The sequence below is a fragment of the Pseudonaja textilis genome, chromosome 5 (assembly GCF_049901715.1).
Source record: "Pseudonaja textilis isolate UNSWEBS1 chromosome 5, rPseTex1.2, whole genome shotgun sequence".
Taxonomy (NCBI): Eukaryota; Metazoa; Chordata; class Lepidosauria; order Squamata; family Elapidae; genus Pseudonaja; species Pseudonaja textilis.
The window spans coordinates 75,528,798-75,546,955 of NC_141994.1; the positions used below are offsets into that span (position 1 = coordinate 75,528,798).

General features: G+C 49.3%; 2 protein-coding genes across 2 annotated transcripts in view; both read right to left on the bottom strand.

Annotated features, from left to right (window-relative positions):
- The window catches only part of ARSA (arylsulfatase A), a 175,799-nt gene that overhangs the window by 125,499 nt on the left and 32,142 nt on the right, over positions 1-18,158 (bottom strand). The window lies entirely within an intron of this gene.
- LOC113451581 (acrosin-like) lies at positions 1,438-13,032 on the bottom strand. Its single transcript, XM_026722957.2, has 7 exons — positions 12,936-13,032; positions 11,114-11,204; positions 7,610-7,807; positions 5,461-5,726; positions 3,291-3,436; positions 2,089-2,286; positions 1,438-1,716 (listed from the first exon to the last, which is right to left on the bottom strand). The coding sequence occupies exons 1-7, from the start codon at positions 13,030-13,032 to the stop codon at positions 1,438-1,440; spliced, it is 1,275 nt and encodes a 424-aa protein (XP_026578742.2).

Sequence of the window (18,158 nt, forward strand, 5' to 3'; positions counted from 1 at the left end):
GTTGAAGTCCACAAGTCATAAAGGGGCCATAGTTGCCCACCTCTGTTCTAGAGTCTCAAAATATTTTTATAATGTGGTGACCAAAACTTTGGCCCCTAGTGAAACTGGCTGTTACAGCCATGGGAGGGGGATGTTTATATATGATTCTCAACAAAGTTTTCCATTTTGTACAGGCCAATTGTCAGCTAGCTCAAATGGGCCAGCTTTCTCCCAGGCTAACAGCAATTCACTTTGGGGGAAGACACCACGTTGGTTCCTTCTTGTTTTTCTTTTTTCAGTGGTATTGTGGTAGACTGGGCTTTTATAATCAGAGTTTCCCAAGCTTCTTGTGTTGTTCTCCCCTTTAAGATTTTCATCTGTGGAATTCTTTCCAAGTTCTCTCTAAGTTTGTAGAAATCAGCTCTTTTAAAGTCTAAGACGCTGGCTCGATTATGTTCTGTTGGGTTATGTCTGCATGAAATTGAATTCCAATACAACATGGTTGTGCTCCCCCAAAGTCCCTGCAATTTCAACCCCTTTTACCTTTTCATCTCTGCTTATGGGAATTAAGTCCAGTATAGTTGACCTTCTAGTTCTCTCGTCTACCTTTTGGATGACAAAATTGTCAGCTAGGCTCATCGGTCAGCTTGCTCAGTCTTCCACTTGATGCAGTGTTTGTCCCAGTTTGGTGTAGTTAAATTCCCTCATTACTACTGCAGTGTGTTTCCTGCATATAGATGAAAAAGTTCATCTCTTTCTTCTGCATGGTTGGGTGGCCTGTAATATACACCTAAAAGGTAAAAGTAAAAGTTCCCCTTGCACATCCATGCTAGACTTTCCTGGCGCTAGAGGGTGATGCTCATCTCCATTACAAAGCCAAAGAGCCAGCGCTGTCCGAAGACGTCTCCGTGGTCATGTGGCTGGCATGACTAAATGCGGAAGGCGCATGGAACACTCTTCCCTTCCCACCAAAGGGGTCCCTATTTTTCTACTTGCACTTTTTTTACATCCTTTTGAACCGCTAGGTTGGCAGAAGCTGGGACAAGGAACGGGAGCTCACTCCGTGACGCGCGGCACTAGGGATTCGAACCGCCGAACTGCCGACCTCTCTGGTCGACAAGCTCAGTATCTTAGCCGCTGAGCCACCGCATCCCTTATAATATACACCTAGGGCGATGTTATTCTTTGACACTGCCATAGTACATATTTTAACACAACGACCACAATTCTTGCCAGTGCTAAAGCAGCTGACACCAACACAAGCAAAAGCCACGCAAGTCTTGTGTACATTTTTACAAAAATTTATTTAGAAGTACATGCATTTTAATCACCTGTTACGTTCATTGGATCACTTGAGAAGTTGCATTGCGCAGAATACTTTATCTGCGTAAGGGAAGACCCCCCCCTTAAGCAAATAAAGTGGGCGCCTGACCAGCAACAGTTGGGTCTGGGGTTGGTTCAAGAGCGAGGGTGGTGTCTGAAAGGCCAGTCCTTGGGCCAGTTTGAACTCCCACTGTAGCCATAGTAGCTGCCCAGCGTGATGGTCTTGGTGGGTCGTTTGCGTTTGCGAGGTGGGACTTGGGGCTGAGGAGCTTTGGTGGTGGTGGGAGTTGTGGTGGTTGTACTCCTTTCAGTGGTGGGTTCAGTGGTGGCTTCGATGGTGGCTTCAATGATTTCTTCAGGAGTGACTTCAACGTCTTCAATGATTTCTTCAGTGCTGTCTTCGGGGTTGGCTACCTCAGGGGCCTCAGTAGTGGTTTCAGTAGTAGTAGTAGTAGTAGTAGTAGTAGAAGTAGTAGTAGAAGTAGTAGTAGTAGTAGTAGTAGTAGAAGTAGTAGTAGCAGCAGCAGCAGTGGTTGTTGAAGTGGTCATCAAAGAACGAGTAGGGTTTTTTTCGGTTTGTAAGTAAGTCCACGGGTTTCGGAGTATTCTGGTGGGATCTGGTGGAAGGGATGTTGTCTCTGTTTTGGAAGTTGGCTGGGTTTGGAAAGGCATTTCCAGATTCCTTCGAGTTTGTTCGGGGGCAGGTGGGATTGTTTCTTCTGTGGACATTGTTGATTTAGGTGTCGATGGAGTAGATGTGGTTGATGATGTTGTCCCTGGGAGCACCTGTGGCACAGGGGTGACCTCTTCATGGGTGGTCTTTTCTTTTGTGTAGCCTAGGATCCAGTCATAGAAGTTCTGGGTAGAAGTGTAGACTCCGGGCTTCTGGGCCCTGGCACAGCCCAGCCCCCAGGCAGTCACCCCTACAATCCAGTAGCGTTCAGACCGGTTTTCCCTACATAGCAGAGGCCCTCCGCTGTCACCCTACAGTAGGAAGAAAGATAAGCTATGAAAGGAGCAACCAGGGGGAGAAGTGAGGAACAAAGAACTTGCTGGTGTGTCAGAACATAGAATAACCAAGTTGGAAGGGACTTTGCAGGTCTTCTAGTCCAGGGGTCGCCAAACATTTGGACCTCAGAGACCACCAAACTCATAATTTTAAATCCCGTGGACCACTAATATGAATCCAACATGTTGCTCACTGAAGCGCCTAGACTCCCACTGATGGGATGGGGTCCTTCAGGCACTTAGCTTGGCTGCCTGTTTCTGCAACTTTAAATACTCAAAGAGTCATTTGAACCCGTTTCCCACAGAAAACAAAACATCGGGATCTCTCATCTCTCTCTCTCTCTCTCTTTCCCTCCCCCTTTCTCTTTCTACCTTCCTCTTTCTCTCTTTCTTTCTCCCTTTCTCCCTCTTTCTCCCTCTTTCTCCCTCTTTCTCTCTTCCCTGCCCCCCCTGTCACTCCGGTTGCAGACATGGGTGTGCTGTGGCCCATCAAAATTTTCTCACGGACCACCAGTGGGCCAAAGTAATATTCCAGATAAAAGCCTGCCGAGACTCTTTTGGAAAGCCTCCAGTGATGGAGCCCCCAGATGTTCTGGAGGGAAGCCATTCCACCAGTTGGTTGGCCTTGTGTATATGGCCAACCAACCAATATGGCTTTGGGTAGACCATAAATCAAGTTCATCCCCTGAAAACCATATTGTTTGCCGATGGAAGAAAATATTTGTAGCCCAGGGTTGAACTGTGAATTTTTTTTCCTTTTAAAAAACAAACAAACACCTACATATATTTGCATTATTTGTAAGCTACCCCCAGCATTTATACCTCTGGATGAATACCAAGGCAGAACATGAAAATCATACGGCATGTGATTTTTATAACGTTGTCATAAACATGAAAACAACACCTAAATCTAAGGTGGGTGCTCAGAATCAATCAGAATAACAGCCCAGAATGGATGTGGGTATAACCTGCTCACACACCTGGCAAGTGTCAATGCCTCCTCCTTCAAATCCAGCACACAGGTTACTGGCGGAGATACTTCCATAATACCAGTTGCTGCTGTTGCACTTCTCTGTGGGGATGAGGTCCACCTTGGCCTCCTTCAAGATATCAGATGGAGCCTTGTCTGCACAGGAAAAGATAATGGCTGGATTTCCCCACACACTCTGGGGTCCCTGGTGGTCTCTACAAGCTGGGTGGTTTTCTTGCAGATGTTTCATGACCCAACTAGAAAATACCATCAGTGCTAGAAGGGAGTGAGGTTTGAGAGGAGGAGGAGGAGGAGGAGGAGGAGGAGGAGGAGGAGGAGGAGGAGGAGGAGGAGGAGGAGGAGGAGGAGGAGGAGGAGGAGGACTGTGGGGTCCTTGCTGCTCCCTGAGCTTGGTGGTTTTATTGTAGATGTTTTGTGAGCTAACAAAAGTGCGTTCTCTGTGCTCGAAGGGAGGAGGAGGAGGAGGAGGAAGATGACTGTGGGGTCCTTGGTGGTCTCTGAGCTTGATTGTTTTCTTGCAGATGTTTCACGAGCCCACTAGGTAATATCATCAGTGCTAGAGGAGAGGGGAGTATTTAAACAAAGAGTGAACCCACTTCCTTCCAGCACTGATGATGACCCTTAGCGAGGTAGTGAAACGTCTGCAAGAAAACCACCAAGCTCAGAGACCATCAAAGACCCCACATTCCTTTGCATTGAACAGCCTTCTTTTTCTTTATCATTTAAGCAGTTCCCATATTCCACTCCCAAGAATCGGCAGGCCCTCCCCTCTCCCTGTTCACTGGGGTAGTGTAGTTCCATGGGCAGTTGTCTCTTGTGGGAGCATCTGTCGGCAAGAAGCCCTGTGGTGAAATGCTCCTACAGTCACTCAAACAACTGTGCCCTTAGGAACTATGCCGCCAATCTGAACTCTACCCATATAGGTCTTGTTGTGTTGTGCCCCACCAGCGGCCAGCAGAGCTGGTGGCAGACTTGGACAGTGAGGAGGTTAAGGAGGAACATGGGCCGGTCCTGGAGTCTGGGGAAGGCTCTCATGAGGGCTCTGCGTCAGAGGCAGAGTTGGAGCCAAGCCAGGGCCCTCCAACAGTTGTCAGCTGCCTTTGGAGTTGGAGATCAGTGAGGAAGAAGAACAGCTGGAGCCTGTTCCCAATGTGCGCATGCGCAGAGCTGCCAGGAGAAGCAAACAGTTAAGGAACAAGGGTCAATTTGGGAGTAAAAGCACAGGTGGACGGTGAATGCCCCCCTCCCATAGGGAATAAAGAGGAGCGAATGGGGAGTGGGGGTTGCAGGAGACAATTAGTTCATTTAATTAGTGTGAAGATTTGGTCGTGACTCCTTGCCAAGTATTTTCTAGTAGAGCGTTGCTCTCGGAAGCTCTTGGCCTGGCAACTCCCCAAGCCTGATAAGGTCTGTGCTTGTAATTCACCCTTGAAAGACCGTTTGCCGGGACTTTGCTGAATGTGGATGAGAGGAATTCACATTAGCCTAATTAAAAGGGGTGTCAGCCTTCAAGATCTTCCTCCTTTCCTTTCCTTCTTTTTGGCTGTCATCAGTAACGGGGAGTGGAAGGGGGAAATGTATGGGACGTGAGCTGAAAGTGTTACTAACTGATACTGTATAAGATAGATAGATAGATAGATAGATAGATAGATAGATAGATAGATAGATAGATAGATAGATAGATAGATAGATAGATAAATTTATTATCATTGTACTCCGAAACCTGAGAACAATGAAATAAGGTGCTAAACTGGGGAGGATTTCTAATTCCTGCTTAGCTTTCTCTTCTCTGCGCAACTGCAACCCTTTCTCTGAGTAAGCCAAGGTCAACTAAACATCACCACCTGGAGATGTTCACATGATGAAGTTCACAACTTTTAATTGGAAGAACCGTTTGAACTATTGGGGGTGGGAACATTTCACTCCCTTGATGTATGTGATGTGCGTGCCTATTTCCCCAGATTCACAATTTTCTTGTTGCTACCACTGACTTCCAGGAAAAGATAATCTTTTCTCTAATTACAAGAGTCTAAGTATTTCTTTCTTGGATTTTGAACGGAGCACCAGCTGACAAGGGGTTTTGTCAGGACAAGGAGTCTGCTTCGTGATTTGGTGAAGCCTCGGCCAGAACAGGTGGTTTGTGCCTGATAGACTCTCACCTTTCTCCCGCGTGTAGCCCCACCCAGCAATATAGCAATGGACCATGCTGGAGACGTCCACTGAGCTGTCCGGCAAGCAGGCGGGCTGGATGTAGTCGCTGCACTTCACGGGGTCATCCAGCTCTACCAGGGCAATGTCATTGATCTGCTGGCGGGGCTGGTAGTTCTCGTGCTGTACCACCCTCTTGGGGAAGCGGACCTCTGCATCGGGACCTGGGTGGGACAGTTTGTTCGTGCCGAACACCAGTTCCCAATTGGTCAGGTGCCTGGGAGAGAGGAGAGAATGAAAGCTTCGTGGATGCCTGTCCCGCCGTTACTGGACTGTCTACATCGCCATAAATCGCGCAAAGCAGGAAGTTGTCCCAAGAAAGTCCTCAGGGTGGAAGGAGAGCGGGCATCTTCAAGCAGCCTCAGGATAATGAGCCCCCAACCTGTGGCTGGTGGTCAAAGAGAAATCAAGGCGCGAAACAAGCTAGAACAAAGGACAAATTTCCCAAGAGAACAATTAATCCATGGAAACCGCTTGATTCAGAAGTTGTGGGTGCTCCATCCCTGGAAGTTTTTAAGAAGAGACTGGACAGTGATCAGAATGGCATGAAATCGCCTGCTTGAGCAGGCAAGGAAGGGGGTAATCAAGTGGGGAAGTAGCCTTGAGTCACTGCGCAGCTGCAAGGGATTAGGACTTCCATGGAGCCTTACCTGTTTGCTCCCAAGAGAAAGAGAGCAGTCTGGGGAGATTCTTGTACTATAGGTAGAACAAAATAAAGTAGACAATGTGAAACTTTCACATATGGATCTGGTTAATTGGGCCTGACAGATGCTGTGTCCAAGACACTAAAGCCATAGAGAGGCAGCAGAACCTACAGAGGATCTATACTACCTACACCTGGCCACTCCCCGGGGCCTTTTAAGCCCCAAGCTGGAACTCAAATTCGTCTGAAATGCATCGACATATACTCACTGCATACTCAGGGGTATGCACGGAGTGTGGTCAAGATGGCAGCTGTGATGGTGTGATGAAAGCTTCATTTTATTTTATTTTTTATTTATTTATTTAGCCTGTGGCATCTACAGAGGTCAGGCAATCACTGATATACAAATGAGTTTAAATAAAACATCAGCAAATGAGAGAGAGAGAAGAGAGAGATGATAGAAATAGATAGAAATAGAAAGATGGATAGAAAGATATGGTAGATAGATGATAGATAGATAGATAGATAGATAGATAGATAGATAGATAGATAGATGATAGAAGAATGATATAGATGATAGGCAGACAGACAGACAGATAAAGGGATAAAGAGAAATTATAAAGGATAGATAGATAGATAGATAGATAGATAGATAGATAGATAGATAGATAGATAGATAGATAGATAGATAGATAGAGATTTGGCTAGCCCCAAATTTAAAACTGAAACAACTGTAAAAGTCTGACTCACAGACGAACAGAAGCCTGATGATGGTAGATGAGATTCTGCCGAAACGTTGCTACAGCTTTAAAAGCACAACTACAATGACGTGGGAAAATACCAAAGCTGAATGCCATAGATATAGGTATATATAGATAAGATAGATCAGTATAGAAGAGATAAATGGATGGATGGGTGGATGGATTGATAGATATAGATATATAGATAAAGATGGAAAGATATAGAAGATTGATAGATAAGAGGTAGAAAGAGAGATAGATATAGAAGAGATAGATAGATAGAAGAGATAGATAGTAGATAGATAGATAGATAGATAGATAGATAGATAGATAGATAGATAGATAGATAGATAGAAGAGAAAGAGAGAGAGAGGGCAATGTAATATACAAAATAAAATATTAAAGTTAAGATAAAACTGTAATAAAACCACCATAATATGGCACCATAGAGTAGCCATGGGATAGACAGGGCATACAGACTACCTTCACAATGGTGCATCCCAGGCAGCATTCTGTCTTAACTCACGGCAAAAAGGCTACACATGCAGCAACTGAATTGGATGCTTCCTCCCTTACAATCAACAACTACGGAGGCAGCAATTAGGTGACTCGTCTTATGCGCGCACATGACTTTCCTACAAAACAGGCAGCGCTTCCTGCAACATCCCGCCCCCCCGAGCTATGCACCTGGCCCCTCTCTCACCTGCCTTCACTCACCTTATGTCTCTGAAGCAGTGGGCTGCCGTGAGGATCCACCTGGCGCCAATGAGCGATCCTCCACAGGTGTGTTGGTAGCCAGACTTGAAGGGGGTCCGGATGCTGACCATCCAGGGCCAGGTGCCTGGCATAGTGTCGATGCCCCCCACCACAGGGAGGGAGTGGCTGGGTGCCAAGGGGCGCCTGCCGCAAAGACCTCTAGAAACAGCAAGAGCAAGGAAACCTTGGTAGCCTTACTTGCAGGTGATCCGCCACTTAGGATGGGGTGCTTTAGTGACTGTTTGACATTACGGTGGATCTCTCCAGAACTACCTCCAACCCAGGTCCCCTGCCACAAAAGGGCTTTTTCAAGGCACCTTCGGGGCAACCATGGTTTGAAAGCGAGGTCAAAGAGGCCATCTCAGGGGTGGGCGTCAGAAATTTCACCAAAGGGTTCTCTGCCTGGTTGTTGAGTGGGCGTGGCCATGGTGGGTGTGGCCTAGTCGGCCTCCTGCACCAGCGTGGGGGCGTTTTCGCCCTTCCCAGACTCCGGAGGCTTTTCTTAAGCCTTCAGAAGGGCGAAAACGGTCTCCCCGGGGCTCTGAAGGCTCTCTGCGCCTCCTGGAAATTTGGGAAGGCCGGAAATGGGCCTGTTTCCGGCCTTCCCAAATTTCCAGGAGGCCCATTTTCTTCCCTTTTTGCCTTCTGTGCATGCCCTTCACTTACCTGCATCCAAAACGGGCCAGGTGGGGACTCCTGGGAGGGGAGGGGAGGGGAGGGGTGGGCGGGACCAGCCAGGAGTGGAATTGGGAGGTTCTTTGAACTGCACAGAGCGAGGGGCTCTTCCGAACCCCTGCGAACCCCCAGCAGCCCACCTGCGCTGTCCCAGCCAGTCTATTGATTAGTTACTTAGGAATTGTGAGCTGTCCCCTTAAGGGAATGAATCATGGTAAATGTAGTTCATGTCACGTGGTTACATCTGTAATCCTGATTGGTCACTAAATTGACCCTCGAGGGGTTGAGGGAGGTTTCCTCCATTCTTGCCTGGACTCATGGACCAATAACAGCTTTCTTTCTATCGCTAAGTGATGGGTTAGGAGAATCACCATTTTTTTACCTGCAATGCCGATATACAAAGGATTAGTCATTATAGAAGAGCTTCGTCACAAATGTGAGTTATAAAGAGACCTGACGTACCCATAAATGTACTTTGTTATGGATGTTTTGTGGAATTATCTATCTGCATAGCCACAAATCCACCTCATGAGACAGGACAGAAAACCACCGCTGGGCCCTCTATGTTAGGATGCAACAGCCCCCTCTCAACTGAGGGGGGGGGGGTTCCAGAAGATTCCGCACCCATTTGCACTCCGATTCAGGTGATCCTGAGGGCACAGATAAACCTCCAAGTGGCTTCAATGACTCTCAGAAAGAATACCAATGACCAGAAGACTGCAAGGAATACGAAAAGCCTTCCATTCTCCATCATTCAGCCAGAACTGAAGAAGCTTCTCGGATAAGAAGAAAAAACCTCTTCAAGCGAAAACAAAGTCCAGCTGTCTTTTGGGAAAGCACCTTTGGGACTCCCATGAACAGGCAAGATTGCATTTGGGGTGTTTCACAACCATTTTTGCATGTGTAGTTTATTTGTGGTATCCCATTGTCACATGGCCACGATTTTTGGCATTATTTTTCCAGAAACCAGAGTTTACTTCCAGTTCCCAGCAAAAGACAATTGTTGGATCTAATGGATTCTCTTAGCAGCAACTTCTATCAGCTTCGTGGCTTGAAGAACCTGCACGGTTGGGAACAACTAGTTGAGCAGCGATGAAAACGGTGACGAAGGAGCTGTGTTTGCCCTTCAGAGGGCGCACTTCCAAAAGCCATTCCCTTCCTGAGCTGCTGAAAATCCACCACTAGGTGGCAGAGGAGTGCAATGCACAGCTGCTGGATTTATCTTCATCACAACCTCTGTATGTGTGGCATCATAAGCCTTGGTGTCTGTGCGTCTGTGTGTTTTTGTGTGTGTTCTTGTAGCAAGGCACATTGCTGCTCCCTTCAAATCAAGGAGTTGCTAGCAGCTCCTTCTCAATGTCTTTGGAATACAAGAGTTGGAAGGGACCTTGGAGGTCTTCTAGTCCAACCCCCTGCTCAAGCGGGAGACCCTAGCCCCGTGATGGCGAACCTATAGCGTGAGGAAGCGGCACGCAGAGTCATCTCTCTGGGCACGCCAGTCGTCACCCGTTGCTCTTCCAGGTTCTGTTGCGCGCATGTGCACTGGCCAGTGGTCTTCATGCACACAGGAGCACCAGAAACCAGAAGAGCAGTCCCTCTTCATGCATGCACGCACGCATGCACACCAGAAACCAGAAGACCAGATGGCCAGTGTGCACGCATGTGCTGGAAACCAGAAGCTCAGCTTCTTGGCGCACGGACCAGGGAGCTGCTACTCTGGTTTCCGGCACTCACCCATGCGCACATGCTCCTGCTTTGGCACTCGGTGCTGAAAAGGTTCACCAATCTGGACAAGGGGCTGTCCCAGTCTCTTCTTAAAAGCTCCCAGTGATGGGACCTAGTTGCTTCAGGGTCATGGAGGAAGAGGAGGAGAAGTCCTGGATCTCGGTGGTGGTCGGATTTCCAGAAAGGTGGACAAGAGAGGCGAGAAGGGGACACAGGTGGAGGAACACCTGCCCCCTTTTTCCTCTGCAGAACAGGAATAGAACATGGTAACCAGGTCAGCCGATGAATAGGCATAGCAACTAAGTCAGCCCAGGAGGACTGTTTGGAAACTGAAACTAGAAGTAGCCTAGGAATGGTTCCGTATTAAGCTCCGCGACTTTGCGGCTATGTTGAGCTCCGAGTCTGCCTGTTGGAAATGAAACGGCTTCTCTCGTCTGCTTGCCTGCTGGACTAAAGTGAAACTGATATTTATTTCTGAGCTCCCGAGTTGCTGCCGAAGCTCTTGCTGTCTTAGTTTCTGTCTACGTTTGCTCCATGTCGGAGGAATCTACCACTGGTTTGTAAAATCTACTTCTTATGTTTATAAAGATGTTAAATGAAGCCTCAGCCACCTGTGTTTATTTCTCTGGTGCTGAATTAACGCTGCAAAACTCTGAATAGGGGGGGCAGTCACCTTCACCCCACCAGGTGTGTCTCAAATGCAGATCCCGGGCAGGTTGGAGAAGATCCACCCTCTCAGCGGCCACGTTGGAAGCCTCCCTGGGCTCATCCCAGCCTTTGGGCTGATGGTCCCCCATTTGATTCCACAGCCCACACTGGAGGGGGAGAGGGGGGCTTGGCCTGCCTCTCATTGCCCCTCCCCAAGGGTTGGGGATCTGGTTGGCCTTTTTCTTGACTGGCTGATGGTCGCTGAGGAACCTGAGGCTGCCTGGCTGTGGATCTCCCAAGTTGGCAGAGGTTCTGCCTTGTACCCTGTGGAACTGCCAGCTGCCCCTCTCCCTCGGCAGAAAGAGGGAGGGGTTGCTGGACTGGGACCCCCGCCCTGCTCCGCCCGCTGGCACCTACTTGCAGTTGTCCTCCTGGGCATGCAGGGTCCAGATTGTGATGAGGGCCAGAAGGCAGAGGAGCAGCCCGCTCATCCTCCGGCTCTCTCCAGCTTGACATCATAGAATGGGGGCTGTGTGACGTCAGGAAGAGCTGCCTGCAGCCCCCAACATTCTCCCGGTGGAATGTGGGAGCGGGGGAGAGCAGCCGGCCAAGGGGAGGCCTTCATGGCTGGGCAGGGCAGCCCCCGAGCAGGACGGAGAGGCAGCCAAGCGCACGAAGGGGGGAGCTTCGGGCGGGGCTCACCACACGCCGGGGCAAGGTTGAATAAAACGGCCTGGGAAGTGGATGTTAGTTTTTGCTTGGTGCTCTCTGAGCTGCCTGGTTTTCAGGACCCAACTAGGCAGCCTACTTGGTGCTAGAAGGCAGGGAGGTTTGCAAAAAGGAGGAGGAAGGAAGGAGGAGGAAGGAGGAGAAGGAAGGGAGGAGGAGGAAGAAAGGAGGGAGGAAGAAGGGAGGAGGAAGAAGGGAGGAGGAAGAAGGGAGGAGGAAAAGGAGTAAAGGAGGAGGAGGAAGAAAGGAGGAGAAGGAGGAGGACTTCGGTGCTCTCTGAGTCGGATGGTTTTCTTGCAGACGTTTCATGACCCAACTAGGCAACCTACTCGGTGCTAGAAGGCAGAGAGGTTTGCAAAAAGGAGGACGAGGAGGAGGAGGAGGAGGAGGAGGAGGAGGAGGAGGAGGAGGAGGAGGAGGAGGAGGAGGAGGAAGAAGGGAGGAGGAAAAGGAGTAAAGGAGGAGGAGGAAGAAAGTAGGAGAAGGAGGAGGACTTCGGTGCTCTCTGAGTCGGATGGTTTTCTTGCAGACGTTTCATGACCCAACTAGGCAACCTACTTGGTGCTAGAAGGCAGAGAGGTTTGCAAAAGGAGGAGGAGGAGGAGGAGGAGGAGGAGGAGGAGGAGGAGGAGGAGGAGGAGGAGGAGGAGGAGGAGGAGGAGGAAGAAGAAGAAGGGAGGAGGAAAAGGAGTAAAGGAGGAGGAAGAAGAAAGGAGGTGGAGGACTTCGGTGCTCTCCAAGTCGGATGGTTTTCTTGCAGACGTTTCATTACTGTACTGGGTGACATCATCAGGGCTAGAAGGGAGAGGGGTTTGCAGAGAGGAAGAGGAGGAAGCCATTCTCCCCATCCTCTAGCACAGGGGTGCCCAACCCCTGGACCACACACCTCAGTATCGGGCCGTGGCCTATTTGCAACTGGGCTGTGGGAACAGCCGGCCAGCACCTGCATGTGCGCATGGCAGCTCAACTTGTGCCAGAGGCAGGCTGCCACTGCGTGCTCCTGTATGTGCAGCTCAACCTGTGGAAGTTGAGCTGTGCGCACATGCACATGTACGCCGGCCTGATTCTCGTGCACGTTTAGCTGCCCGTGCGCACACACAAGCCTCTCGCGGCCCATTCCTCTTCCCGCCCTGCGCCGCCACCAAGCAGCAAACGTTGGGCAATGCAGCCATCGGCTCGGAGGGTGCCCAGCCGCCGCGTGTTCTTCGATGGCCCGGTTTCCTTTGACCGCTGCCTCTTCGCCACCTAACCCAGGGAACGCCTCCTCGCACGGGACGCGGCCAAAATAAGTGAGAGGCCGTTTTGTGCTGTTTGCCCTCCAGTGAGATGCCTCGAGTTGTGCGCTCCAGGACTGGCTTGTTGGTCCCCTCTGCTGCCCGAGGGGGGCGCAGGAGAATCTTCTCCAGCACCGCAGCTCAAAAGGGGCCGATTTCCTTCCTGTCTCGCTTAAGGTCCGGCTTTTGCAACCATCCGTAGATACGGGGCGACACGATGGAGTGGACTAGCCTACCCTGAGCGGCCAGGCTGACCTCCTCGCTTCTCCAGTTGTGCAGCTCCGTGGCTGCATCTCCAGCTGAACCCGCCCGGGTCCCTCTCCGCACCTCCATGCTCCTCTCCTGGGTGGCAGCCCCCCCTCCCTCCCCAGCCAGCCAGCACTGAAGACTCTTGAGAAGGACACACACACACACACACACACACACACCCCGTGACAGGATGTAGGCAGGCAGGCTCTGCCCTGGGCTCTCCAAGGCGCCTGGGCTGCTGAGCCTTAGCAGGGCAAATTCGTTGACCGTGAACTTCTCATCCCATCCTATCCTATCCTGTCCCTTCCCTTCCCTGTCTTCCCTTTCCTTTCCTTTTTCCTTTTCCTTTCCTCTTCTTTTCCTCTTCCTCCCTCCCTCCCTTTTTCTTCCCCTCCCTTCCCTTCCTTTTATTTCCTCTTTCTTTCCTTCCCTTCCTACCTTCCCTTCCCTGTCTTCCCTTTCTTTTCCTTTTACTTTCCTCTTCTTCCTCCCTCCCTTTTCTTCCCCTCCCCTCCCTTCCCTCCCTTTCATTTCCTCTTTCCTTCCCTTCCCTTCCCTCTCCTCTTTCCTCTTTCCTTTCCCTCTCCCTTCCTTCTTCCTTCTTTCCTCTTTCCTCTCCTTATCTTCCCTTCCCTTCATTTCATTCCCTTCTCTGTCCTTTTCTTTTCCTCTCCCTCCCTCCCTCCCCCTTTCCTTTCCTTTCCTTCTGTTCCCTTCCCTTCCCCTCCCCCTCTCCTTTCCTTTTCTATCATCTCCTTATATTCTATTTTTAATAACCTGGTGCTTTGATCTACTTCAGGTGACACACCCTCTCATTCTCAGCTGGCCCAATTAAATCTGGGCGCATCGGATTGGAACAGATGCGCCTCGTCTGAGGCCCCGAAGAAGTTCACTGCTGAGGGATGTTAATTGCTTTAGCCAACAGGCCCAGACCACAAACTCTTTTCCTGCAAGAGAAAAAGGATTAAAACCACAGAGGTGACTTTGCCTCCCCCACCCCGACTGTTTCCTGTGCAATGGTACATGGCTGCTCCACTGCTTCGAAACTCATCAAATTCCCTACGCAATGCACTCTGAAGTGAACATTTTGTCTCAGTACTCATAGCTTGCTTGGTACCCAACACGCAATCTAGAACCTGTCAGTAGATTATTTCATGTGGGAAAAATTCCTAGTACTCACTGTGCCTTCCAGAACCAATTAACAAATGAACATCAAAGGTACCTGTCTTGGGAATATATTTTTGCAAAGGAAGCATGCTTCATGTTCAAACAACAGAGAATTATGTTTAATTACATATGAGATCCCCAAATGTTTAAGTACCGTGTTTTCAGTCCAGTAATGTGGCTGACACCTCGGCAGAATGAAGTTTTGGGCTGTCTAACTCAGTCTTCAAGTTACAGAAGACAATGTTGAAAAAGCACTACGCAATCTAAAACCATCCCTATCTATTGGACCGGACGGAATATGTGCCTACTTCTTAAAAAAGCTATCCACTGCCATAGCCGAACCTCTAAGCATAATCTTTGAAAAATCTTTCAGGACCAGCTCCTTGCCAAAACTATGGTCACAAGCCACGGTCATCCCCATCTTCAAAAAGGGAGACCTCAGCCTAGCTGAAAATTACAGACCAATCTTCTTATGCTGCGTCACCTGTAAAGTCATGGAATCCATTATTAACCAATCCATTATCCTCCACTTAGAGACAAACAACCTACTCTCTAGTAAACAATTTGGTTTCAGGAAAAAACTATCCTGTAATCTGCAACTCTTACATTGCAAAAACATATGGACTACACAACTCGATCAGGGCAAAGCAATAGACACAATCTACATAGACTTCTGTAAAACCTTTGATTCAGTGGTACATGACAAACTACTAAAATTAAAATCCTATGGTATCTCTGGACACCTGCATAACTGGATAGAAGCATTCCTGTCAAACAGACAACCAAATGGTCAAAATTGGGAGTGTCCTATCAAATTCTGTACCTGTCAATAGTGGTGTCCCCCAAGGCAGTGTTCTAGGACCAACTCTCTTCATACTCTACATAAATGACTTCTGTGATCATAATAAGAGCAACTGTGTTCTCTTCGCTGATGATGTAAAGCTATTCAACACCACAGACAATACTACTACCCTCCAAAAAGACCTTGACTATGTATCAGAATGGTCAAACAAATGGCAACTTCAAATCTCAAGAAATAAATGCTCTGTCCTACATATTGGCAAAAAAAATCAGGAAATAAAACCCCTGCAGGGTTGCTAGGAGACGGGGCTGGCCTGGGGCCCAGGAGGTCCTAACTTCCTCCCAAGTGGGGGCCGGTGAGGGCACAGCCCAAGGGGCCACCCTCTCTTAGGCACCGCCGGCATGGTTGGGACACCAGTGTAGAATCACAGACTTAGCTGTCAACTCTGGAAGAGGCCCAGGGAAGAAGCTGGCAGTCTTTGGGACGACGCAAGTTTCCATTATGTGAAACTGTATTCTTATATCTTTGTGCGTTTTCTTAGTTGACACACTCTCAGTTGTTTCTTTGCAGACATCTCATCACTCATCACCCAACTAGAGAACATCCTCCGTGTTAGAAGGGAGAGAGATTTGCAGAGGGGAGGAGGAGGAAGAGGAGGAGGAGATGGTTGAAGGAGAGGAGGAAGGGGATGAGATTGAAGGAGATGAGAGGAGGAGGAGGAGGAGGAAGGGGGAGGAAGGAGAAAGAGGAGAAAAAAGGAGGAGGAGGAGGAGGAGGAGGAGGAGGAGGAGGAGGAGGAGGAGGAGGAGGAGGAGGTTGACAGAGACGAGGAAGAGGATGAGACTGAAGAAGACAAGGAGGAGAAGAAAGAGGAGGAGGAGGAAGAAGAGGAAGAGAAAGGGGAGCAGGTTGACAGAGAAGAGGAGGAGGATGAGAAAAAGGAGAAAAAGGAGGAGGAGGAGGTTGTTGAAGGAGAGGAGGAAGGGGATGAGACTGAAGGGGATAAGGAGGAGGAGGAGGAAGGGGGAGGAAGGAGAAAGAGGAGAAAAAGAGGAGGAGGAGGAGGAGGAGGAGGAGAAAGAGAAGGAGGAGGAGGAGGTTGACAGAGATGAGGAAGAGGATGAGACTGAAGAAGACAAGGAGGAGAAGAAAGAGGAGGAGAAGGAGGTTGTTGAAGGAGAGGAGGAAGGGGACGGGACTGAAGGAGATGAGGAGGAGGAGGAACGGGAGGAGGTTGAAGGAGAGGTGGAGGAGAAGAAAGAGGAGGACGAGGAGGAGAAGGAGGAGCAGGAGGAAGGGGAGGAGGTCTTTGGTGCTCTTTGAGCTTTTCTCGCAGACGTTTCGTCACCCAACAAGGTAACATCATCAGTGCCAGTCTGCAAACGTCTCCTGGCCTCCGTGTCATGTGTCCCCCTTGGCGAAGCAGAGTGCGGCCCCAGCTGGAAAAGAGCCCCACTGCCCTGGGACAGAGGGAGCCCAGAAACAGGTCCTGGCCCAAAGGAATCCAACCAGCCTGCAACGGGAGGGAAAGGGGGGACAAAGCCGTGACAGGATGAAGTCTGGGGAGCCTCAGGAAGGGAGATCCGAAGAGCTTCAAGAACACAACACTGCACACGACGCACTGCACACTTGTGGTGCGTTTGCCAGGTAGAAAAGCAGAAACTGGGATACTGGGTTGCACTGGTTTTCATTGCATGAGTTTAGCTAATTGACCCCGTCTTTGTTATGTGACCTCACTTTCTCTGTCCTCCTGCTCCTCACCCCTTCTCTACTTAGCACCGTTTACCGTGAAAGAGAAGTTGTCCATTGCATAGAATCATAAAATCCCAGGGCTGGAAGGGACCTTGGAGGTCTTCTAGTCCAGCCCCCTGCCTAGTCAGGAAACCCTACACCACTTCAGACCAATGGTTATCTAATCTCTTCTTAAAAACTTCCAGTGTTGGAGCCTTCACCGCTTCTGGTGGCAAGCAGTTCCACTGGTTAATTCTTCTCACCGTCAGGAAATTCCTCCTTCGTTCCAGGTTGCTTCTCTCCTTGATGAGTTTCCACCCGTTGCTTCCTGTCCCACTTTCTGGTGCTTTGGGGAATAGGTGAACCCCCTCTTCTTTGGGACAGACCCTCAAATACTGGAAGGCCACGACCATGTCCCGCTAGTCTTTCTCTTGGTTAGACTAGACATCTTTCGTAAAATAAACTCACCCATTTTTCTCTTTATCCTCCTCCAACATGTCTGACGCCCCCTTTCTGAGTGGGTTTTTTTGGGGGGGTCACTGAAGGAAGCACCCCATCTGCCTGCAGGGTTTCCTTCTTTGAACCCTCACCCCCCCCATTAAGGATTAAATGTTACACAGGTAATCCTTGTTTAGGAACGACCTCATTTAGCAACCCACCCGCCTTACGGGTCTGCAAATCGAAGCAAAGCTGAAGTTCAATTGTACGCAGGGTTAGGGTTTCGCTTAACGTCCCAGTAACTGCTTTCTATTGTGGTTGTTAAATGAGGACTACCTGGGTTCAGAGGCTCAAAGAAGGGGTTGCTTTACAAACCCCTTCGGATTCTGAGTTTTGTCTTCTAGGGTGTGACTGTTCCTGCCACCTTACGTGGGGGGCGTGTCTCTGGGAAATTAAGATTGTCCATCACTTGAGGATGGGCTCCAGCAAGGATCCATTTGATCCCAAAGACCAACCCTCTCCAGAAATGCAAATAGCATTTTGCAACAACTCTTAGCCTCCCAGTACTTTCCAGCCCTCTCTGAGTGGTTTACAGAACCAGCCGATTGTGCCCACAACAATCTGGGTCCTCATTTTACCGACCTCAGAAGGATGGAAAGCTGAGTCAACCTGGAGCCTGGTGGGATTTGAACTGCCAAATTGCGGGCAGCCAGCAGGCAGCCGAAGTAGCCTGCAGTACCCTATTCTCACCACTGCACCACCATGGCTCCAAAATCACCAGAAGGTCTGGAAGATTATTTGACCATCCAGGATATAAACCGAGCGTTTGCAACTCACAACTTCCAGACTCAAGAAGAGCAAGAAAATACTCCAAGATTAGATTTGTTGGTTTATATAACTTCCCTGTCAAAGGTTTCCCAGGGCAGCTTAAATAGCATTCCTTTAAAAAAAAAAAAATAGTAACAACAAAAATCCATTAGGAGAAACAGCTTTGCCCAAACGGAAGCAACGATGGTTGTAGCTGGCCTTTTTCGCTCGCTGGCACCGTGATGGGATTATTTGAAGGGGTCCC